The 25752-nt window shown below is 43.2% G+C and overlaps 1 protein-coding gene across 1 annotated transcript in view; it reads left to right on the forward strand.

The window, feature by feature from the left end:
* The window catches only part of LOC310835812 (uncharacterized protein), a 47008-nt gene that overhangs the window by 14493 nt on the left and 6763 nt on the right, over window positions 1-25752 (forward strand). The window contains 12 exon segments of the mRNA XM_083720792.1: window positions 1082-1595; window positions 11306-11768; window positions 12422-12517; window positions 12840-13070; window positions 13855-13877; window positions 15274-15298; window positions 16879-17209; window positions 17349-17378; window positions 18999-19574; window positions 22705-22896; window positions 24288-24778; window positions 25264-25359. Of these exon segments, the coding sequence (XP_083576918.1) occupies window positions 1082-1595; window positions 11306-11768; window positions 12422-12517; window positions 12840-13070; window positions 13855-13877; window positions 15274-15298; window positions 16879-17209; window positions 17349-17378; window positions 18999-19574; window positions 22705-22896; window positions 24288-24778; window positions 25264-25359 (3068 nt within the window).

Below are 25752 nucleotides of genomic sequence, written 5' to 3' on the forward strand. Positions count from 1 at the left end.
AAATCATGTCTACATTACCATGATTAAAATCAACCATTAGCAGGATCTCAAATTACATAGGAAACACTCTCCAAAATAAAATAAGAATGTATTGAGTTCCTCTTTGTGATTTCCTTGCAGTCACACCTTTGGGTTCTATGCCTGTGCAGAGCTTAGGGTTTCTATAGAAAGGACCATTTTTCATGGGGACTCCACTCCATCTATATATTTGTTTTTCTATATTATTATTGTTGTTGTTGTTGTTGTTGTTGTTGTTGTTGTTGTTGTTGTTGTTATTAATTTATATCCCGCCTTTTCCCCTGAACAACTAAAAACATAGCGTGGAAAGCAATTACATAAAACAATCTTTTGTTTACCAATTAAAACAATTATATTTAAAATTTGTCCTTGATGTGCTATAAAGTGCTGGATTCAGTCTCTGCACAGCTAGTTTCAAAATGCTTAGATATAAAAATGCAGGAGCATTTTCAGGACAATAAAGAAACTTTAGGATCACTGTTGCCAAGGTCAAAATCTTTTAACTCTTAGTCAGATAGACTTTAGCCTCCTTTAGGACAATAAATGCATGTGGTATCATGGTTGTAAGAAAACAATGCTGGAGGTTTGCAAGGGAAGGGAATTTGTTAGGTTACCTAATTTGATTTCTTCCCCCTGATTTCAATGTAAGTCTCTGAAAGCCCCAAATGGGCAATTCACACAGAGAGAGTCAAAGGAGGACCATTTTTCTCCTCTTGCCCCCATCCATCCCTCCTCCCCTTCACTGCATAGAAGAGCTGAGGGAATATTTTCTGGGCTGTTTTGCTTCTCAAAGGGTGACTGAATTGACAGGAGGGACACAATAAAATATGTTGAGTAAAATGGAACAAAAAGAAGTATTTAAAAACCCACAGGGAAGTTATTTATTCTGAGGTTAGCCTGGGAGAAAGAGGGGAGGGTCCCAATCCTGAATGGAACGTGAGGATGTCCCATTTATCTGAGAGGGAATCTGCTTCTTCTTGGTGTTATTTTGGATCAGGATGTCCGTCTCAGACTCTGGGCTGATTCTGCCTCTCTTCTCTTTCCCTCATCTTCTCCCCAACAGCAAATGTCACTCTGGATCCAGACACAGCCCATCCCAGGCTCATCCTGTCCGAGGATCAGAAAAGCGTGAGATGCGGAGACAAAGAGCAAGACCTGCCTGACAATCCTGAGAGATTCAGTGACTGGCCTTGTGTGTTGGGATATGAGGGATTCACAGCAGGCAGACATTTCTGGGAAGTCACTGTAAATGAGGGAGAGAGGTGGACTTTGGGGGTCGCCAAGAAGTCTGTGCAGAGAAAGGGCTTCTTCCCCTTAAGGCCTGAGGGAGGGGTCTGGGTTGTGGGGAAGTGGTTTGGCGAGTACAGGGCCTTCACATCCCCTGATTACTTTCCTCTGTCCCTGAGTGAGGAGCCCAGGAGGATCCGAGTGACTCTGGACTATGAAGAGGAATATGTGTCTCTTTCTAATGCTGACTCAGGGGCTGAACTCCACACATTCTCAGGAGCCACGTTCTCTGGGGAGACCCTCCTCCCTTTCTTTTGTCTGTGGGGAAATGAAACCCACCTCAGGATCTCGTGTTAAGAGTAGAATTGACGTCTTTGCAGATGCCCTGTGAGAGGAGTCAACCCAGTCACACTCGGAGGTAACAACAAAACAAATTGGAATTTTCTTTTCCCTTCCCTTTTCCAGAATTTCCTATGCAGTGGAGTCCTATAAAGAGAGGCAAACACTTTAACCGTCCCAGTAAACAACCTATTCCTCAAAATGATTCACCCGCCACCCCCTGCAATCCTGGTTTTGTTGTTCACCTTTCTCTCATGACAAGACCTCTGCCAGCTGTTAAAATGTCCACATGATGGCATTGATAGATCACTGGAGAACAATCCTTCCACCCACTTTGCAACTAAAGCTCATAGCCTTGTGGATCTCAGGCAGGAAGGAAATAAGACTGTCTGTGTTAAGTTGTGGTGAGGCCCCAACTTCCAACCCTTTGCAAATGCAGCCTCCCCATCTCCACACTTCCTCAGAAAGAAATCTCACTGAATTCAGAGATGATGGGAGTTGTAGTCCAGCAACTTGGCTATGTCTGCCCTTTATAATTCACATGGTGTCTTCACTGTGGTCCTAGATGTACGATGCTCCCCCAAAGAGGGTCTTTTCAGCATCACCTGCATTTTCTCTCCCCCCCCCCCCCCGGTTTTTAATAATTATGGTTTAATATGCTTGAATTCTTGTAAATATTTTGTTTTACCTCTTGTTGGTTTTTAGTGCTGTATTAATTGATCATGATCTTATCTTGATTTTTATCGTTTTACATTATTGTGGTTCTGGTGATTGTACAGGTTTCCTGTTGTTGACTTTTATTCAGTTATATTTGAATTTGTGAACAGCCCAGAGTGCATGGTTATTTGGGAGGTATATGAAAGCCCAAAAAATGAAACCATATTAAAGAAAAGCTCCCAAACCTCCCTTGCAGGCAGTTGAGGGGCCCCTTCAGACTGGAGGACTTCTGCGGATGTGTGTTGCAAGATGCCATTGATGCAATAATAGTGCATTAGCCATGGATTCATGCTGGACCATCTATGCAGCAACTTGAGTAGCTATTCCGTGATACTTCCAGAATGATACCCCATTATTGCCATTTGGAGAGGAAAATTGGGCTGTAATGGAATAAAAGGGGACCAAAAGAAAAACCCAAAACAGAACATTTCTGGTATGAAACATTTATAGGATTTCAGCAGGAAGTAACAGTACACAGGACTGATCAGAAATGAAGCAATTAATATGAAGACTGTGAACCTTTGTGGGCACAAATAGTATTGAAACTGGGATTGCATAGACATCCCAGGTAGCATCATGCGCAGAAATCATCACAGATACACAATAAAAGGAATATGCATAAATCCTGGGAGTGTTTGCATTCTGTGCTGGAGAGGGATGATTGCTGAGAGCTCCAATTCTGGGTGAATGTGGGCTGAGGCCCACATGAGTAGAAAAAGAAAAAGAAAATCCATTTTTACCTACTGTTTTAATATATTCAAAGCTGGCATCCATCTTTCTTGGGATGCAGTGGAGGAGTGCGTCTCTGGGCGAGATCAAGCTTGTTGTGAGGCATCTGATCAAGGCCTGTATTTTAAAATGAGCTTAAAGATATATTTGCAAATGTTTGTATGTTTCATGCCAGGCAGAAACCAGCTGGCTAAGTACTTTGGCAGTTGTTTATCTTTCTGCTCTCCTGAACAAGGACCCCCCTGATTTATAGCAGTAGCAGGAGACAAGTTTCTCAAAGTTGTAAAAGGGAATTACAGGCTGGGGGCAAATGTTACACTGACCCTACATAAAAAAAAATAAAAAAATCCTTCCAGTAGCACCTTAAAGACCAACTAAGTTAGTTCTTGGTATGCGCTTTCGTGTGCATGCACACTTCTTCAGATACACGTGCATGCACACGAAAGCTCATACCTAGAACTAACTTAGTTGGTCTTTAAGGTGCTACTGGAAGGAATTTTTTATTTTGTTTTGACTATGGCAGACCAACACGGCTACCTATCTGTAACTAATTAAGAGTTGGTAAATAGTAAGATTTATTGTTTAACAGAAAATAATACCATGTGCCTCCCATCAGACTCTAGCCATATTTTCCTCAGGTATGGTATACTGAGAGAATTAAAGGGCAATAAATTTTGGCAAGAGCTAATGGGAAAAGCAGCTGGCTGGGAAAATGGGGTGTAAACTGAAGAGGCTTCTTTTGAAACTTTTTTTTTTACTGAGTTTCTTTTTACTTTGCAAAGGCCTTTTCTTCTAAAAAGCTATCTATGTTATGTATGAGATTTGTTGGCTTAATGTAATTAGGCAAAGGATTTAAAAAGTAAGAAATGTCAGATTCTTATGTTAGATTCTTATTTCATTGATGGTATGTGAGAATGTGAACCCAAGATCTCTGTTTAGATAGAATTTAATACCACGAGCCATTTGTTTTAGCCATTTTTTTTTTGGAATGCAGGGGCAACAGGGGCAAAAGGTCATCTGGTAATTAAGGTTCCTTGTTGAGGCAAATGTAAGATATATGGCTACTTGTCTGCCATTTATGGATAGAAGGAAATATAGCTCTTTGTCTCCCATAAAAGGTAATAGGAAATGGGTGTATCTTTTATGATTGGTTCTAGCAAACAGCCAATAGGAATTTCAACCAGGCTGATTGGACAGAGGCAGCCAAAGGAGGAGCAAGGGGGCTGGGCTGAGGAAATATAAGTGCTGGCCATCAGGGCTGGAGGGGGCAGAGCTTTGGTAACCATATACCACTGTGCCTATCATTTATTTGTCTGACAAATAAATTATTATTTCAATTTCTCTATTGCTGCGTTGAATATTTCATTCCAGCTAAGCGTTAACCACAAGCAGGGTGCTACAGTTGGGAGATTGCAGTGTCAGCTGGGGCAGCTGAAGGCGTCTAGTTGTGCTGCTGCAGATGCACCAGGGTGTTTCTTCTGTCGATGCTCCTCCTAGTGGTCATTCCTCCTCTGGCCGCTGCTATGGATATATGACCTGTCTGTCTGTCTGTCTCTAGGCACTGCAATTACCTTCAAGGGAAACAAAATGGCAGGTGGATGTTGCCAGCTTTCATGTCAAGTCTGCAGATATCTTTGAAACACAGAATTGGTCTGCTGTTTGGCCTGGTGCCTGAAGTCAGCTCCCAGCCAGTTCAGATCCCAGAACAGAGCAGGGTATTATTATGTCCAGGCCAGGAAGAAAGAGCAGTCTCCGCTAAGCACTTCTTTCTCAAAGCAGAGTCTGCTTCCCCACAATGCTCGTGATTTGCGTTCTCTTATTCATTCAAAAAGAATTTACATATTACCCCTAAGGACAACATACTCCCTCAGTATACAAGCATCAGAAGCAATGCAAAGCAACCGAGGCTGCTCAAGAGCTGCTAGGATAAAAACAGCAACAGCCAAGCACATCAGCCCTGAGATAGCGAGTCATTTGCACACAGGGAACTCCCACAGACTGAGAACTGAGAAAAAGCCCAGTCCATTAATCTCACCCCAAATTGGAAACTGGAAATGTGGATGAAATGGACCCCTTCCAATTGCAATTCCCATCATGGGACTGAAACAGCACTGGTTGCACCGGACGATGATTTGTAGCAGGCCAGGGACAGAGGTTTCTCCCGTGCTGTCTAGGCATGGGTCAAAGCAGTTTCTTGTTTGTCCCTCTGCTTTCCCTGGGAAAACCCGCTGAATTAGGAACAAATGTCAATCCTCAGAAAAACCAATTGATCTTTTCCCCAATTCAGCTGCAAACAGCAAGCAGAGGTGGGTGTGACCCCCCCAAGTGGGTCCCTGGGGTCGGGTCTGCCCTAAAGTGCTTCCCTGATAGCATTACGGATAGGAGGGGAAGAGTCAGGAGTCCAAAGCAGGAAGTGAAAAATAATTCATTTTCTGCATCCTGAACAAAATGGGTGTGGTGGAACATTCAGACAAAGTTCAAAGCTATCACTTATTAACCAAGCAATGCCACATTTATGGTAGCTGATAAAAATACCTGTTTGCGGGGGGGGGGGGAATGGCATTGTTTTATACAATTAAAAAATATATGCCAAAGGCCAGTTTTTTCTTATTCTTTTTGAAAAAGAGCCATTCATGTTTGGGGTGAGATGAGGTGGTGAGCAAATGGTTGTTCTGTTAGGAGGACAAAAGGAAGCTGAGATCTCCCAGCAGAAGAAAAGAACAGTTGCAAGTTGTCGTCACAGCTGTACAAAGTGCACACCCTTTGCCCCTCCCTAAAGAAGGGGCAAGGAGACAGGAGAAAGAACGGCTGGGAAGAAGAAGGAAAGGTAACCACCATCTCCCTGACCACAAGAGAAGCTAGTCTGGGGGTGAGTATCTGACAACCAAACCCCATTGCATGTTCCCAGGCTGCCCTTGGCCCAAGCAGGTCTATTTTCATTCAGTTCCCAATGCGTATAGAAGAGCCTTTTAACTGTTCCTCTTCCTTGCCTTCCCCCACCATTCAGCTGAAAGTCAAGCCCCTATGGGAATGCTGTTAGCTCTGGGAGAGGAGCTCCTATGGGTGTCAATGGAGATGTTGGCTGGGCACCCAAAGGAAGGCTTGGAGCCCTGCAATGGCTTCTGTCCTTGTTTGTCACCTTGGTGCCATTCCTGGGCCACTCTTGATGCAGCGCCAGGAAAGTGGACCTGCACATGAACGTGAGATTATGTCCCACTCAATGACTGAGGGACCTCTCCATATTTCATGGAGCTCCATAATTCTTTCTACTGGATAGTGAATACATGAATCAGGCACACATTTCTGAAAAGGTGACCTTTTCAGGAGGAAGGTTTGTGGGGATGATAAGTTCAATTCTTCAGCAGAGCACGTTTTCATTTGACAGACTGCCTTGTTTTAATAGTTATTTTAACTGCTCAACGTGTTTCATCATTTTTTATATATTTTACTTTGTAATGGCTTTGGCTACAGATGTTTTATTTATTTAACAAAATACTGCCTGATTGTAGAAGAACCTCAAAGCAGTTTATGAAAAAGATAAAAACAATTAAATTATCCCTTAAAAATTAAAACTATAATTTATAACATTCAAAAAGTTAAAACTGCAGTAGGCTAGACTAAAACAAATGAAAAGCCATAGAAACTTTCTAATCATCTGGGTTTGTTGTTGTTGTTTAGTCGTTTAGTCGTGTCCGACTCTTCGTGACCCCATGGACCAGAGCACGCCAGGCACTTCTGTCTTCCACTGCCTCCCGCAGTTTGGTCAGACTCATGTTTGTAGCTTCGAAGACACTATCCAACCACCTCGTCCTCTGTCGTCCCCTTCTCCTTGTGCCCTCCATCTTTCCCAACATCAGGGTCTTTTCCAGGGAGTCTTCTCATGAGGTGGCCAAAGTATTGGAGCCTCAGCTTTACGATCTTTCCTTCCAGTGAGCACTCAGGGCTGATTTCCTTAAGAATGGAGAGGTTTGATCTTCTTGCAGTCCATGGGACTCTCAAGAGTCTCCTCCAGCACCATAATTCAAAAGCATCAATTCTTCGGCGATTTGCCTTCTTTATGGTCCAGCTCTCACTTCCATACATCAATACTGGGAAAACCATAGCTTTTACTATACGGACCTTTGTTGGCAAGGTGATGTCTCTACTTTTTAAGATGCTGTCTAGGTTTGTCATTGCTTTCCTCCCAAGAAGCAGGCGTCTCTTAATTTCGTGGCTGCTGTCACCATCTGCAGTGATAATGGAGCCCAAGAAAGTAAAATCTCTCACTGCCTCCATTTCTTCTCCTTCTATTTGCCAGGAGGTGATGGGACCAGTGGCCATGATCTTCGTTTTTTTTGATGTTGAGCTTCAGACCATATTTTGCGCTCTCCTCTTTCACCCTCAATAAAAGGTTATTTAATTCCTCCTCACTTTCTGCCATCAAGGTTGTGTCATCTGCATATCTGAGGCTGTTGATATTTCTTCCAGCAATCTTAATTCCGGCTTCGGATTCATCCAGCCCAGCCTTTCGCATGATGAATTCTGCATATAAGTTAAATAAGCAGGGAGACAATATACAGCCTTGTTGTACTCCTTTCCCAATTTTGAACCAATCAGTTGTTCCATATCCAGTTCTAACTGTAGCTTCTTGTCCCACATAGACATTTCTCAGGAGACAGATGAGGTGATCAGGCACTCCCATTTCTTTAAGAGCTTGCCATAGTTTGCTGTGGTCGACACAGTCAAAGGCTTTTGCATAGTCAATGAAACAGAAGTAGATGTCTTTCTGGAACTCTCTAGCTTTCTCCATAATCCAGCGCATGTTTGCAATTTGGTCTCTGGTTCCTCTGCCTCTTCTAAATCCAGCTTGCACTTCTGGGAGTTCTCGGTCCACATACTGCTTGAGCCTTCCTTGTAGAATTTTAAGCATAACCTTGCTAGCGTGTGAAATGAGTGCAATTGTGCGGTAGTTGGAGCATTCTTTGGCACTGCCCTTCTTTGGGGTTGGGATGTAGACTGATCTTCTCCAATCTTCTGGCCACTGCTGAGTTTTCCAAACTTGCTGGCATATTGAGTGTAGCACCTTAACAGCATCATCTTTTAAAATTTTAAATAGTTCAGCTGGAATACCATCACTTCCACTGGCCTTGTTATTTGCAGTGCTTTCTAAGGCCCATTTGACTTCACTTTCCAGGATGTCTGGCTCAAGGTCAGCAACCACACTACCTGGGGTATACGAGAAATCCATTTCTTTCTGGTATAATTCCTCTGTGTATTCTTGCCACCTCTTCTTGATGTCTTCTGCTTCTGTTAGGTCCTTTCCACTTTTGTCCTTTATTATGGAAATCTTTGTACGAAATGTTCCTTTCATATCTCCAATTTTCTTGAACAGATCTCTGGTTCTTCCCATTCTATTGCTTTCCTCTATTTCTTTGCATTGCTCGTTTAAGAAGGTCTTCTTGTCTCTCCTTGCTATTCTTTGGAAATCTGCATTCAGTTTCCTGTATCTTTCACCATCTCCCTCGCATTTTGCTTGCCTTCTCTCCCCCGCTACTTGTAAGGCCTCATTGGACAGCCATTTTGCTTTCTTGCATTTCCTTTTCATTGGGATGGTTTTCGTTGCTGCCTCCTGTATAATGTTACGAGCCTCCATCCATAGTTCTTCAGGCATTCTGTCCACCAAATCTAAATCCTTAAATCTGTTCCTCACTTCCACTGTGTATTCATAAGGGATTTGACTTAGATTGTATCTTACCGGCCCAGTGGTTTTTCCTACTTTCTTCAGTTTAAGCTTGAATTTTGCTATAAGAAGCTGATGATCTGAGCCACAGTCAGCTCCAGGTCTTGTTTTTGCTGACTGTATAGAGCTTCTCCATCTTTGGCTGCAGAGAATATAATCAATCTGATTTCGATGCTGCCCATCTGGTGATGTCCATGTGTAGAGTCGTCTCTTGTGTTGTTGGAAAAGCGTGTTTGTGATGACCAGCTTGTTCTCTTGACAGAACTCTATTAGCCTTTGCCCTGCTTCGTTTTGATCTCCAAGGCCAAACTTGCCAGTTGTTCCTTTTATCTCTTGACTCCCTACTTTAGCATTCCAATCCCCTATAATGAGAAGAACATCCTTCTTTGGTGTCACTTCTATAAGGTCTTATAAGTCTTCATAGAATTGGTCAATTTCAGTTTCTTCAGCACAAGTAGTTGGTGCATAAACTTGGATTACTGTGATGTTAAAAGGTCTGCCTTGGATTCGTATCGAGATCATTCTATCATTTTTGAGATTGCATCCCAGTACAGCTTTCGCCACTCTTTTGTTGACTATGAGGGCCACTCCATTTCTTTTACGGGTTTCTTGCCCACAGTAGTAGATATGATGGTCATCCGAACTGAATTCACCCATTCCCGTCGATTTTAGTTCACTGATGCCCAGGATGTCAATATTTATTCTTGCCATCTCATTTTTGACCACCTCCAACTTACCCAGGTTCATGGTTCTTACATTCCAGGTTCCTATGCAATATTTTTCTTTACAGCATTGGACTTTCCTTTCGCTTCCAGGCATATCCGCAACTGAGCGTCCTTTTGGCTTTGGCCCAGCCGCTTCATCAGCTCTGGATCTACTTGTACTTGCCCTCCGCTCTTCCCCAGTAGCATGTTGGACGCCTTCCGACCTGAGGGGCTCATCTTCCAGCGTCATATCTTTTATATGCCTGTTGTCTTTGTCCATGGAGTTTTCTTGGCAGGGATACTGGAGTGGCTTGCCGGTTCCTCCTCCAGGTGGATCACGTTTGGTCAAAACTCTCCACTATGACCTGTTCATCTTGGGTGCCCTGCTCGGCATAGTTCATAGCTTCTCTGAGTTCTTCAAGCCCCTTCGCCACGGCAAGGCAGTGATCCATGAAGGGGGAGTGTGGATTAGAAGGAGGGAAATGTGCCTCAAAAGCACTTCCAGGGACTTCTTCAAGCCCCTTCGCCACGGCAAGGCAGTGATCCATGAAGGGGATCATCAGGGTTGTCTTGTCTAAATAAGATAATAATCATCTGGGTTGTCTTGTCTAAATAAGGCACTGAAAATAAGGCACTGAAAAGAAGACTCTGAAGGTGCCTGCTTGGGATCAATAGGAAGGTAGCTCCAATGTTTTCGTGCCACTACACTACATGATTGAGTTATGACAGATGTAGGGCAGGTATTATGTGGCACTAGTAAAAGTGCCAATTCCTCCAATCGAAGCAGTCAAGTGGGCACGTATGGGGTTAGGTGATCTTGTAGGTCAATGATGAATGAATGTGCAAACTGATTTTTCATTTGAGTTTTACAGTTTCAGGCAGTGGGACTGTTATACAAAAATTTGGGGTTGACTTTTAAAGCCCAGCTCTCCATCAAGGGACCCAGCATCCCTTAAGTCCATTATCACCAGAGAAGAATGAGTGGAGGGAGGAACCAGTGGAGGAAAGCAAAGAAAATATTTTATGTCTGTTGCAACAGAGTCCTCCCCCTCCCGCCCCCACCCTGCAAGGCAGTGAGGGGACCCAAAACAAAACTTTTAAGAAAGTTTAGATTTTAGAAACCCAGGACCACCGAAAGTCATCATACAGGTACAGCACCAAGCATTTTGTGTGTGTTTGATTGGCATTGACATCAGTGTGAACGTGCACACACTGTTTGGGGCCCAGAATGGGGACAGACTTGCATGCACTCTGCCAACATGGCGAGTGATGTGGACGGGGAGTTGCCTGTACAAACAACACAGAAAAGGGTTGCACTTGTAAATCAGACCATGCTCAGAATATTCTTTTTGTACAGCATGTTTATAAATCTGTCACTCAGAAATCTGAACAATACATGCTAATTGTTTTTCCGGGGCTTGCCAGAGCTTGGTGAATACCTTGGTGTCAGAGTTTATTGACATAGATTGGCCCCTTTTCAAATACAGTGATTTGAAAGTATAAAGGTATTATATACTGAGTTATGGAAGAATGATTTTACCAAGAAGTTCCTTCTACCTACATGGAGAGGTCCCACAGTTCAGCTGGAGGCTAAAGATGGCCTCACTCTTGCTTTGTGAATTGTCTAAATTTTATACATTCAAATACAAGTTCTAGTTTTTATGGGAGTATTTCCTAATTTTTTGAAGGCCGAAGGATTGATTTTCTGTGGTGAGTGTGGGCCTACTATGTCTGAGCAAATGTGTGTGAGGACCTATTATGGAAGATACGTTTCATAAGAAAGTGAAATGCAGAGTTAGTTTTACTGGAAGGGTGTGGAAACGCTCAATACTGAATAGTTTCTACCTTACAGGCATTTCCCTGCCTCTCATCTCAACAAAGCCACAAACTCTTCCTCTATCATGGGCTCATCCTCATCCACGGTTATCAGAGAAGAAGCCACATGCCTCATCTGCAAGGAATATTTGACAGACCCTGTGACCGTGGACTGTGGTCACAACTTCTGCCGGGACTGCATTGTAAAGTATTGTGACACATGGGAACCAAGGCAGGTGGGGGACTTGGAGTGTCCTGTCTGCAAAGCCCGGATGCAGAGAGGGAGTTTCCGCCCCAATTGGCAGCTGGCCAATATAGTGGAAAAAATAAAAATCACGGCACCAAATAAAGGGGGAAATGATCTGTGTAAGAGACACAAGGAAAAACTCCACTTGTTCTGCAAAGAAGATGAAGAATTGGTGTGTTTCGTTTGTGAGCGATCCCCAGAACATAAATCACACACTGTGGTTCTCAAGGAAGAGGTTGCCCAGGAATACAAGGTAGGAAGTCATTTTGACACTTGCTAACACAACACTTTCATATCTTTCTGTGTGCAGAATATGCTGTCAATGTGGCTATGAAGCAAACATAATAAATTGCTAATATGTACCTTAATGTAATAAAAAATTGGGCCTAGTCTCTGTGCTTTTCAAAAACAAACATTTTGTTCTGCTTCAAAGTCAACTTTTAAAAATGTGATTTTGTTTTTTAAAGCACCATTTTTTCTGCACTTGTGCCAAAGGGTTCCTATGTAATGTAGTAATAATAATGTTATGTAATAAGAGTAATAGAATGAAAGTTCTCAAGCAACTCTTGAATTTTAAATGTACAGCAAAAAAAATCCTAGAAGCTCCCAGAACAATTATCAGGGGGATATTTTTCTGCACTTGTGCCAAAGGGCTTCGGTGTAATGTAGTAGTAATAATAATAATAATAATCATGCTGGTTAATAATAGAATGAAAGTTCTCAAATGAGCCTTGAATTTTAAACGTACAGCAAAAAACAAACAAACAGAAAAAACCCTAGAAGCTCTCAGAGCAATAACCAGATAAAAATCTAATAGTAGGGGACCACACAATAAAAATATTTGTAGAATACTGAAGGTCCCCACTCCCAGTCCTAATCCAATCTGATATTTGGTTTTCTCTTTAGACACTCATCTGTGATCGCCTGGAGCATCTGAAGAAAGTGAGAGAGAAAATTCTGGCTCATAAAGCAGAAGTAGGAGAAGAAAGCAACAGCCTGCTTGTAAGTGTCACAATCCCTACAAAGAGAACATGTATGCTTGAAGGACCAAGGCTGGATCTATACTGATATGGAAAACACTATAAAAAACACTATTTTACAAATTAGTTCTCAGTGCAATTTCTCATTGGGACAGATCACAACTCTATAGGGGCCCCCGGGTGTAACATTTTTGTAATGCATATATAACCTTATTAGTCCAGTGTAGTTGAGACCCAAATCATGATGTAGCCCCATTCCTGAGTGATTTACCATAACATTGTTAATGAATGTCTTTCTAAAAACCCTGGCCTCTTCTTTTCCTTCTTCTTCCTGCTTCTTGCAGAAATCAACAGAAACTGAGAGGCAAAAGACCATGCAGAAGTTCAAACAACTGCACCAGTTTCTGGAAGAACAAGAAAAGCGTCTGCTGAATGAGATAGAAGAGATGGAAGAGGAAATCATAAGAAGAAGGGAGGAGCACCTGGCTAGACTCTCAGATGAACTCTCCTCTCTTGAATGGAGCATCTGGGAGATGGAGGAGAAGAGTCAGCAGCCAGCGAGTGAACTCCTGCAGGTGAGACTGTGGCAGGAACAGCCCAAAGTTCCTCTCTAATGGTTTAACCACACTTACCTTTTGCTGCATTCTTTCCAGGCACAGGGCAGTGCTTTCCCAGTCCCTACCAAAGCTTTCTTCCCCTCAGGCACATGATTTTGAGGGGGTGCGAGCCAGGCGCCCCCTTGCAGGGATCCCACCCTGCCTGGTGCCAGGGGTCTTGTCACCACACCCCTGGCCCCCTCACGGAATGGCAGTGTTGGGGGGAAGCACTAGCCAAGGGATGCATCTGTTAAAATCATCTTGGTTAGATTATCCTTGGAATACCTTCCAACAGTACAATTCTATGAAAAGCAAAGATCAGTGCAATAAGAATGACAATACTGCCAGGTTTTTGGGTTTTGTTTCTTACTCTTCCTCTCTTGGTTGACCTGAGGGAATTGAAAAGCTGACAGAACAGTATAGATAATTTTATTAGGCAATGTAAGTGCCCAGAGTTGATAATGTTAATATGCAAACTGTCCCACAGAAGAGAGGATTACCAGTACCTGATTTAGCTAAGAAGTGTGAAGCTGCTTGGCTAACTTTGTTAAAGTTCAGGATATCACAGAAAAAGCAACTCTTTCAATTGGAACAGTTATCCATAAATTCCCCACTGGCCAAGATACATGGGATACCTAGGAACATTTAAAATAAAAAAGAACTGAACTTAAGATTGGAAAATAATGGAGAGAAACCAGAATTGTTAGATGCATCCATACCTATCCAGTGAATTCCATTCTGAGTTTCCTCTTTTCCCTTCTAGGATATTAGAAGAACTTTGCAGAGGTAAGGGGATCCTGCTCATCTCCATTAATATCACTCCCTGAAACTTCACAGGTAAACCAAGGACCCCTCCTTGAGCTTCTGGCGCCCCACTTCCTCCTCCACAGATCAGGGCCAAAGAACTGAAGGAGGGATTGAACAAGATATATTCTAAACCCCAAATTGTGTAGAAACGTAATTAATTAAGTTTGTATGTTTGCAAATGTATTCCCAAAGCCAAGCCTGTTGCAAATGTAAATGCTAATTGCCTTTTGGAGATGATATATAAATGGTGCTTTAACACGGGGCCTACTCTGTATTTAAAGTGCTTTTTGGGGAAAAGTTGCACTTAATTTTGTTTTGCTGGAATTTAGTCTAACAAACTCTGAGGTTTTTTCTAAAATCAAGCAGTATATATATTTTATGAAGTAAGCAAGCAACAGTATATATATTTTATGAAGTAAGCAAGCAACAGCATTGGAGGGGCAGGCACAGCCAATCCATATCCCTCCACCAACCAATTTTTTCTAAAACCAAGGCCTAACCGCAACCTTACAAGTTGTGATGATTTGCTACACAGTCGGCAAAAACCAAATGGCATCAGCCTATCAGCCAAATGCACAAAATTCCTACCAGATCCCTGCCCCAAAAGCAGATGACACCATGACAGGCATAGCAAGGTCAAACGCAACGAGCGCCCCAAAATTAGGGAGGGTGGGCGGGTGATCCGATGTGCAGAGCAAAAAGAAAAAGCTTGACGCTGCGCGCAGGGAATCTATTCAACCCAGGCTGTCAATCAAATTTGGCAACATAAAACTCTCCCCAGCAACCCGAGGAGTCCAATCACACTTTGGGCAAACCAAACCAACTTGCCCAGCAACAGGGGGTGTCTGGTTAACCCCACTGCAACCCGTGCTCTCCATGAAGGAGTGTTAGAGACTTCAGAATCCAGACCAGAATGGAAAAATCCAGGCAGCAATATTTTACAGAAAAGGTTTTTATTGACTTTGGTTTATTTGTCAGACAAGCAAAGCAAAGGGGTGCATTCAGCAAAAATGAGAGAATGCCCCCTGTCAATCAGATGCAGATACTTTTTATACCTTTAGGCAAAGCAATAGTTCAACCCTTGACCCACCCCTTACACATTCCCCTTTATACATATTCATTAAAAGCTCTACCAATAGGAAAATTGGTGGTGGCCTTTGGTTCCAAACTGTGTTATCCACTAGGTCAGTGTTTCCCAACCTTGTGCCTCCAGATGTTTTTGGCCTACAACTCCCATCATCCCTGACCACTGGTCTTGCTAGCTAGGGATGATGGGAGTTGTAGGCCAAAAACATCTGGAGGCACAAGGTTGGGAAACACTGCACTAGGTGGTGCTGCGAGCTTATAAACTATCTGACCTTCTTACAATTCCTAGGAAAACCACTTCTGACCGCATGCATGTAAAGATAGCTACTCACAATTCCTAGTAAAACCATTTCTGAACACCTGCATGCTGGTAAAGATAGCAAGGCAGTTTGTGGTTTTCACAGTTAGTCTTGTGGTGAGCTAGAGCTTCCTCTTCTCGGTGTTTTACTGGAATTGGGTCAACAGCTAGCTTTGCAGGAGTGAAGTGCTCTGACCACACTTGCTGCGTTGCAAAAATATTGTCTTTGCAAGCAGGGGCAAGCAGGGGAGAGAGAAATGTCTTTTGGCTTTTAGTTTGCTCTCTAAGATGGCTTTCAGCTTATAAAATGGCTCCAGCCTGGCTCTCCAAAGTGGACCTCTGGTCTCCACTCCTTCAGGAGAACACACTTTGTCAGATCTTGAGTTACCAGTTGGGAAATAATCTACAGTGGTACCTTGGTTTACAAACTTAATCCTTTCCGGAAGTCCATTCTTAAACCAAAGCGTTCTTAAACCAAGGTGTGCTTTTCCATAGCAGCGGGGGACTCAATTTACAAATGGAACACACTCAACAGGAAGTGGAACATGTTCTGCTTCCAAGGCAAAGTTTACAAACCAAAACACCTAATTCTGGGTTTGCAGTGTTCTTCATCCAAATTGTTCATAAACTAAGCTGTTCTTAAACCAAGGTACCACTATTAATTTTAGGGGTATTAATTATATTGACATCCCAGGTGAAATTAAGGATACTTTATGGCAGTACTGTGCCTTTTACCACAGATGATTGCCAAACTAATTAGTGTTATTTCCCGTCATGTTTTGTTTTACTTATATAATGTTTGTAATGTTGTTCTTTAAGGGCCTGGATTGGCTTTTGACAAAAATAAAAAATATGTTTCTTCTGTATATTCATGAAAGATCTGGCTTAACCTATGAGGACTCTGGCTCAACAGCCAAGGATATCTAAGTTGTCAGCAAGATCCTACCAACCTCAAGACAAAAATACTTTGAGTTTAGAAAGGTATATTCTGAGTGTGTTTTTTTAGCGTGTAGTAAAACCCTTTTAGGGACATGGGTGGTGCTGTGGGTTAAACCACAGAGCCTAGGACTTGCCGATCAGAAGGTCGGCGGTTCGAATCCCCGTGACGGGGTGAGCTCCCATTGCCCGGTCCCTGCTCCTGCCAACCTAGCAGTTCAAAAGCACATCAAAGTGCAAGTAGATAAATAGGTACCGCTCCGATGGGAAGGTAAACGGCGTTTCCATGTGCTGCTCTGGTTCACCAGAAGCGGCTTAGTTATGCTGGCCACATGACTCGGAAGCTGTACGCCGGTTCCCTTGGCCAATAAAGAGTCACACACAGTTACCTCTCACCTCTGGGGCTACAAAAAAGAGAGCGGGAGTTGGGCTGTTTACCATGCTTACCATGTTCCTGAACATATCTCAGCTGCAATATGTAACTTCAAGGTGTCACTTGGGTTCATGATAAGAGGATAGAAGGAACATTTCACTTTTGTCAACAGCAGCAACCATCTTTTTCTCCTCCACATTTTTCTTGCATGTTGTAGGTAATGCAGCCAAAATTGAAAAGCTCTGAGCAGGGTGGTATCACTTGATTCTACTTCTCCATTTGAATAGATGTTAAGTGAGGAGATTCAGAGACCTGAGGCTGCTCCTTTGGCTGCTCAGGTGTCTGGCTTTGGAGTCCATAGCAAGGAGGAATCTTCTCCCCTCGCTGCCTACCTCTCCTTCTTGGCTTTCTGCAGTTTTCTTCCTCCTTTCAATTCCTTTCTTTTGCTGCACTCAGAAATTCTGGATTTGAATGGGTTAGCCTTTATTTTCCCCATCAGGTATGAGCAAAAGGGGACATCTGAAAATCCACCGACTTTTCCAACAGAATTGAAGAGGAAGATCTCAAAATTTCGGATTGCAAATCCCATTCTATATGTTGAGATGGAGGAAATAAAAGGTAATGAAGAATGGCTGCAAGGATTTTACACTGGACATTATATTAGTCCAAAATATGTTATGAAGTAAAAATTTTGTTGTGGAATTATTTGCGGTATAAAAGTCTAGCTCTCAAACTTTATATCTCTTTGCTTCCTCAGATGCTCTGTTATTCGGACTGCATCAGAAAGGTAAATTTTGGGTGAAGGACCAAATTCAAATTAATGGTTGCCATTAATTTGATTTTGAATTGATTTTAGAATGAATTGATTTTAGAATGCATTTCACTTGATTGTAATTTTATGTAAACTGTGTTACTTTTATTGTTGTTAGCTGCTCTGAGCCTGGCTTTGGCTGGGGAGGGCGGTATATAAATAAATATTAATAATAATAACAACAACAACAACAACCACCAGCAGGGCATGTGCACACAGAGCTGACGGCTTCCACTTGTTTTCCCAGCCCAGATAGTGTGTCAAGAAACACAGACAGGCAACTGTCCATTCTCAGCACACACTTTTTAATGTGGTTTCCATGTAAAGCATTCTGGTTTGGGTCCCAACCAGGGACAAATGGATAATTAAGATAATGGACTATGCTGAAATGGCAAGACTGACCGGCAGAATCAGAAACCAAGAAGATGAGAAATTCAATAAAGAATGCTGAAAGTTTATAGACTATATCAAAGAGCACTGTAAACATTTTAAAACATTGACAGGACTGATATAACACTTGTAATGTATGAATTTGATGGTTAAAATGGGATATAAACAAAATTTAGATAAATATAATAACATACAGCAGGAAAAAGAATTGCAAGGGAATTCATGATGGTGTGGGGGGATGTCCAGGGATTCAGAGAATCCTATATATATAAGATTGATGATATTTGAAGGTAAATGATATATGAATATAACCCTTTAAAAAAGAGGTATTCTGGTTTAGGGCAAAGTAGAGGGAAGAAAAGAAAATCAGGTATATATATGTCTACGCTCCTCCATTTAGGAGCATGCATATAAGTACAGCCAAAAAGGAAATGAAAGCATTGGGGGAGATGTGGGAATGGAAAGAGGAGCAGCAGAACTTGACAATTAATCCCCTTACCCCGAACAGTAAAATAAATCAACAGCAGCATTGAGTGCAGTGGTCTGGAGTTCAGTTATCCCCACATTATTGCATTGTCTTCATATCGGGTGAATCCACTACAGTGGGGAAACACTGATATTGGATTATACAAATTAATTGGGAATGCAAACTGCTGCAAATACAAAGTGTTTTGTGGATAAGACCTTTGTTCCTACGCACAAATGGGGTCCTGCAGCTTCAGAGCAGTTGAAGATTCCAGGCAGGAACAGGCAGCCTGCAGTGTTTTGAGGGTGTTTATGGAGGCTGGGAAAAACACATGAAAAATGACTTTCTAGTTCAATCTCCATCACTCAGGGCAAGGGAAAGTTTTTCTCCACTCAGGGCAAGGGAAAGTTTTTCTCCACTTGCCCCATCCATCCCTCCTCTCCTTCACTGGATAGAAGAGCTGAGGGAATATTTTCTGGGTTGTTTTGCTTCTTGTGTGACTGGATTGACAGGAGGACACAATAAAAGGAGCAAAAAAAATAAAAATTAAAAGCCACAGGGAAGGTATTTATTCTGAGGTCAGTCTGGGAGAAAGAGGGGAGGGTCCCAATCCTGAATGAAAAGCCCCATTTATCTTAGCGGAAATTTGGTTCTTCTGGGTGTTTCTTGGATCAAGATGTTTGTCTTTGCCTCTCAGCTCATTCTGTCTCTCTTCACTTTTCCCATCTTCTCCCCAACAGGAAATGTCACTCTGGATCCAGACACAGCCCATCCGATTCTCAGCCTGTCTGAGGATCGGAAAAGTGTGAGATTGGAAGACAAGCCTCAAATCCTGCCCAACAACCCTGAGAGATTCAGTGACCGGCCTTGTGTGTTGGGACGTGAGGGATTCACAGCAGGCAGACATTTCTGGGAAGTCACTGTGGGAAGTGAGCAATATTGGGTTTTGGGGGTCGCCAGGAGATCTGTGAGGAGAAGGAGCTTACATTCTATGAGAGGCCACTTAGATCCCTTTCATATTTCATCAGCTTTGAAATTAAAATATGACATAAGCCCTGAGGGAGGGATCTGGGCTGTGGGGAAGTGGGAATGCAAGTACTGGGCCTGCACCTCCCCGGATTACTTTCTTCTGCCCCTGAGTGAGGAGCCCAAAAGGATTCAAGTGTCTCTGGACTATGAAGTGGGGCGTGTGTCTTTTTCTGATGCTGACTCAGGAGTTGAACTCTACACATTCTCAGGAACCTCGTTCTCTGGGGAAACCCTCCTCCCTTACTTTTTTCTGTGGGGATCTGAAACCCACCTCAGGATCTCTAGTTAAGAGCAAAATTGACATCTTTGCAGGTGCCCTGTGAGAGGAGTCATTCCAGTCACACTCGGAGGAAACTACAAAACAAAATCTGGGATTTTCTTTTCCCTTCCCTTTCCCAGAATTTCCTCTGCAGTGGAGTCCTTAAAGAGAGGGAAACACTTTAACCATCCCTATAAACAACCTATTCCTCAAAAGGATTCACCCGCCACCCCCTGCAATCCTGGTTCTGTTGTTCTGTTGTTCTCATGACCAGACCTCCAATGGTTATTAAAATGCCCACATAATTGCATTAATAGATTACTGGAAAACAATTCCCCCAGCCACCTTTGAAACTAAAGCTCCTAGTCTTGTGGATCTCAGGCAGGAAGGAAATAAGAAGACTGTCTGTGAAGCCCCAACTTCCAACCCCTTGCAAATGCAGCCTCCCCATCGCCACATTTCCTAAGAGAGAAATCTCACTGAATTCAGAGATTATGGGAGTTGTAGTTCAGCAACTTGGCTATATCTGCCCTATATAATTCACATGGCATCATTCCTGTGGCTCCCAACCTAAATGTGGGGTGCTCCCCGAAAGAGGGTATTTTCAGTAATACCTGCATCTTATTTACATCCCCCCCCCTCGCTTTTAATAATTATGGTTTAATATACTTGAATTCTTGTAACTATTTTGTTTTCTCTATTGTTGATTTTCAGTGTTGTTCATGACCTTATGTTGATGTTTGTGTTTTTACATTATTGTGGTGTTGGTACAGCTTTTCTGTTGTTGATTTTTAATCAGCTATATTTGAATTTGTGAACAGCCCAGAGTGCATGGTTATATGGGAGGTATATGAAAGCCCCCAAAATGAAACCGTCTAAAAGAAAAGTTCCAAAATCTCCCTAGCAGCTTGTTGAAGGGCCCCTTCAGACTGGTGGGCTTTTGCCGGTGTTTGTTGAAAGATGTCATTGATGCAATAATAGTGCATTAGCCATGGATTCATTCTGAACCATCTATGCAGCTGCTTTAGTAGCTATTCCACGATACTTCCAGAATGTTACCCTATTATTGCCATTTGGAGGGGCACTCTTGGGCTGTAAGGGAATAAAAGGGGCCAAAAGAAAAAACTACAACAGAACATGGTATGAAAATTTATAGGATTTCAGCAGGAAGTGACAGGACATGGACTGATCAGAAAAGAAACAGTTATGAAGACTGCAAAGCTTTGTGGGCACAAATAGTATTATTAAAACTGGGATTGCAAAGACTTCCCAGATAGCATCATGCGCAGAAATCATCACAAATACACAATAAAAGGAATATGCATAAATCCTGGGAGTGTTTGCATTCTGTGTTGGAGTGGGATGATTGCTGACAGCAGCTCTGGGTGAATGTGGGCTGAGGCTGTAGAGCATCTTAGTAAAAAAAGAAAAAGAAACCCATTCTACCTACTGTTTTAATATATTCAAAGCTGGCATCCATCTTAAGCCAAATCGGAAGATTGCAGCACCTGCTGTGGCTGTAGAGACCGATGTAGGAGAGACATGTTTTGTGTCAGCTGGGGCAGATGAAGGTGTCTAGTTGTGCTGCTGCAGATGCAACAGGGCGTTTCTTCTGTTGATGCTCCTCCTAGTGGTCATTCCTCCTCTGGCTGCTGCTGTGAATACATGACCTGTCTGTCTGTTTCTAGGCACTGCAATTACCTTCAAGGGAAACAAAATGGCAGGTTGATGTTGCCAGCTTTCATGTCATGTTTGCAGATATCTTTGTAACGCAGAATTGGTCTGTCGTTGGGCCTGGTGCCTGAAGTCAGCTCCCAGCCAGATCAGATCCCAGAACAGAGCAGGGGATTGCTGTGTTCAGGCCAGGAAGAAAGAGCTGTCTCCGTTAAGCACTTCTTTCTCTTGTTGTTGTTGTTGTTTAGTCGTTTAGTCGTGTCCGACTCTTCGTGACCCCATGGACCAGAGAACACCAGGCACCTCTGTCCTCCACTGCCTCCCGCAGTTTGGTCTCTGCTTCCCCACAATGCTCTTGATTTGCATTCTCTTATTCATTCAAAAATAATTTACATATCAACCCTAAGGACAACATACTCCCACAGTATACAGGCCTCAGAAGCAATGTAAAGCAACTGAGGCTGCTCAAGAGACCTCTAAGAAAGCTGTGCAGGCCTGCCAGGATAAAAACAGCAACAGCCAATCAGGTCAGCCCTGAAATGGCGAGCCATCTGCACACAGGGAAACTCCCACAGACTGAGAACTGAGAAAGTCAAAGTCAGCCGTGCCTTCACTGTGAGGCAGCAGCCATGGCTGGTTCTGGGGGTCCCGTCCAGGATCTCTGTGCTGAAGCCACTTGTCTCTTCTGCCTGGATAACCTGGATCCAGTGAACACTGTGGGGGGCAATAATTTCAGTCAAGGCTGCTTGAGCTAGTATTTGGGGGGTGGGTAGCCCATAGCCTTCCTGCCCTCAATGCAGAGAAACAGCCCAGTCCAAGGAATCTCATCCCAAATTGGAAACTGGAAATGTGGATGATTTGGACCCCTTCCAATTACAATTCCCATCATGGGACTGAAACAGCACCGGACGATGATTTGTAGCAGGCCAGGGACAGAAGTTTCTCCCGTGCTGTCTAGGCATGGGTCAAAGCAGTTTCTTGTTTGTCCCTCTGCTTTCCCTGGGAAAACACGCTGAATTAGGAACAAATGTCAATCCTCAGAAAAACCAATTGATCTTTTCCCCAATTGCAAACAGCAAGCAGAGGTGGGTGTGACCCCCAAGTGGGTCCCTGGGGTCAGGTCTGCCCTAAAGTACTGCCCTGATAGCATTACGGATAGGAGGAGGGGAAGAGTCAGGGGTCCAAAGCAGGAAGTGAAAAAAGATTTCTTTTTCTGCGTCCTGAACAAAATGGGTGTGGTGGAGCATTCAGGCAAAGTTCAAAGCTTTCATTTATTAACCAAGCAATGTCACATTTATGATAGCTTACCTGTTCAGGGGGGAAAGCATGGTGTTGTTTTATACAATTATAAATATATGCCAAAGGCCTGTTTTTTTCTTATTCTTTTTGAAAAAGAGCCATTCATGTTTGGGGTGAGATGAGGTGGTGAGCAAATGGTTGTTCTGTTAGGAGGAGAGAAGATGGAGGGGGAGAAGGAAGCTGAGATCTCCCAGCAGAAGAAAAGAACAGTTGCTGGTTGTCGTCACAGCTGTACAAAGTACACACCCTTTGCCCCTCCCTAAAGAAAGGGGAAGGAGACAGGAGAAAGAACGGCTGGGAAGAAGGAAAGGTAACCCCAGAACTTCTTCTTGATCAAGTACACCATCTCCCTGCCCACAGGAGAAGCTATTCTGGGGGTGAGTATCTGACAACCAAACCCCACTGCATGTTCCCAGGCTGCCCTTTGTCCAAGCAGGTCTATTTACATTCAATTCCCAATGTGTATACAGGAGGCTTTTAACTGTTCCTCTTCCTTGCCTTCCCCCACCATTCAGCTGAAAGTCAAGCCCCTATGGGAATGCTGTTAGCTCTGGGAGAGGAGCTCCCATGGGAGTCAATGGAGGTGTTGGCTGGGCACCCAAAGGAGGGCTTGGAGCCCTGCAATGGCTTCTGTCCTTGTCTGTCACCTTGGTGCCATTCCTGGGCCACTCATGATGCAGCTCCAGTAGAGTGGACCTGGACATGAATGTGAGATTGTGTAGAATAGATAAAAACAAATGGAAACTCATAGAAACTTTCTAATCATTTGAGTTGTCTTGTCTAGATAAGAATGTTGTCAGCAGGCACTGAAAAGAAGACTGTGAAGGTGCCTGCTTGATATCAACAGGAAGGCCGTTCCAAATGGTTGCTGACACCATGCTAAATGATTGAGTTCTGACAGATGCAGTGCAGGTATTATGCGGCACCTGTAAAAGTGCCAGTTCCTCTAATTGAAGCAGTCAAGTGGGGTAAGGTGACCTTGTAGGTAAAGAATGAATGAGTGTGCAAACTGAGTTGTTGAGTTTCAAGCAGTGGGACTGTTATACAGAAATTAGGGGTTGACTTTTACAGCCCATTTCTCCATCAAGGGACCCAATATCCCTTAAGTCCATAATCAGTCAGAGAAGAATGAGGGGAGGGGGGAACCAGTTGAGGAAAGCAAAGAAAATATTTGTTTTCTGCTACAATAGAGTCCCCCCGCCACCACCACCATCACCACCTTGCAAGGAAGTGAAGGGACCCAGAGTAAAAATGTGCAACAATTTTTAAAGATTTCAGAAATGGCCCAGCCCTTATCCAAGGACCACCCAAAGTCATCATACAAGTACCAAGCATTTTGCATCTGTTCGATTGGCATGCGAAGGTGCCATACACTGTTTTTGGTCCAGAATGGGGGACAGAATTGCATGCACTCTGCCAACATGTAGGATGGGGAGTTGCCTATACAGAGGACACAGTAAAGGGTTGCACTTGTAAATCAGACCATGCTCAGAATATTCTTTTTGTCCGACATGTTTACAAAACTGTCACTCAGAAATCTGAACAATACATGCTAATTGTTTTTCTGGGGCTTGCCAGAGCATCCTTTGGAAATGGTGAAGACCTTGGTGAAAGAGTTTATTGACACAGACCTGTCTCTTTTCAAATACAGTGATTTGCGTAATAGGACCAATTGTGGGGGCTCCATTGCATTAAAAGGTGAAATGCATTGTTAGTTTCTCTGGAAGGATATGGAAAAGCTTAAGGCTGAATAATTTCCCCCTTTCAGGCATTTTTTCCGTCCCCTGTCCCTTCACGTCCTGCTGCCATCCTGCAGCCGCCTCTCATCTCAACAAAGCCACACATTCTGGATCCGTCATGGCCTCAGCCCCCCCATCCACGGATGTAGGAGAGGAAGTCTTGTGCCCCATTTGCAAGGACTTCCTGACAGACCACGTGACCTTGGACTGCGGCCACAACTTCTGCCTGGGCTGCATCACCAAGCACTGTGAGGTACGGGATGAAATTGACATGGGGGACTGCAAGTGTCCTGTCTGCATGGACAAGATCCAGAGCAGAAATTTCTGCCGCAATTGGCAGCTGGCAAATGTAGCAGAAAGGCTCAAACTCCAGGGAAAGCAACTATGTGAGAAGCACAAAGAAAAACTCCACTTGTTCTGCAAACAAGATGAAGAACTGGTGTGTTTGTTTTGTCAGCAATCCCCAGAACATAAATCACACACTGTGGTTCTCAAGGAAGAGGCTGCCCAGGAATACAAGGTAGGAAGTCATTTTGACACTTGCTAACACAACACATTCGTATCTGTGTTTATGTGTGAGTGTGTATGTGCAAAATATGCTGTCAATGTGGCTGGAAAGCAAACATAATGAATTACTAATCTGCACCTCAAAGTGAATCAAAACTTGGGCCTGGTCTCTGTGCTATCGAAAACAAAACAAAACCTTTGTTCTGCTTCAAAAGCAACTTTTAAAAATGTAATTTTGTTTTTAAGATGTGCCCAAGGGCTCCTGTGTAATGTAGTAGTAGTAATAATAATGATGCTGGTTAATAAGAGTAATAGAATGAAAGTTCTCAAACGAGCCTTGAATTTTAAATGTACAGCAAAAAAACCCAAACCACTAGAAGAGAGCAATTATCAGATAAAAATCTAATAGTGGGGGACCACACAATAGAAAGATATGTAAAATACTGAAGCTCTCCACCCCGCATCCTAATCCAAACAGATATTTTGTTTTCTGTTTAGACACTCATCTGTGATCGACTGGAGCATCTGAAGAAAGTGAGAGTGAAAATTCAGGCTTATGAAGCAAAAATAGGAGAAGAAAGCAACAGCCTGCTTGTAAGTGTCACAATCCCTACAAAGAGAACATGTATGCTTGAAGGACCAAGGCTGGATCTATACAGTGGTACCTCGGGTTAAGTACTTAATTCGTTCCGGAGGTCCGTCCTTAACGTGAAACTGTTCTTAACCTGAAGCACCACTTTAGCTAATGGGGCCTCCTGCTGCTGCTGTGCCGCTGGAGCACGATTTCTGTTCTCATCCTGAAACAAAGTTGTTACCTTAAGTACTATTTCTGGGTTAGCGGAGTCTGGAACCTGAAGCGTATGTAACCTGAAGCGCATGTAACCTGAGGTACCACTGTACTGATTTGGAAAACACTATAAAAAACGCTATTTAAAAAATTAGCTCTCGGTGTAATTTCTCATTGGGACAAATAGCAGCTCTACCAGT

This window comes from Podarcis gaigeae, assembly GCF_964106915.1.
Source record: "Podarcis gaigeae genome assembly, chromosome: 2".
Taxonomy (NCBI): domain Eukaryota; kingdom Metazoa; phylum Chordata; class Lepidosauria; order Squamata; family Lacertidae; genus Podarcis; species Podarcis gaigeae.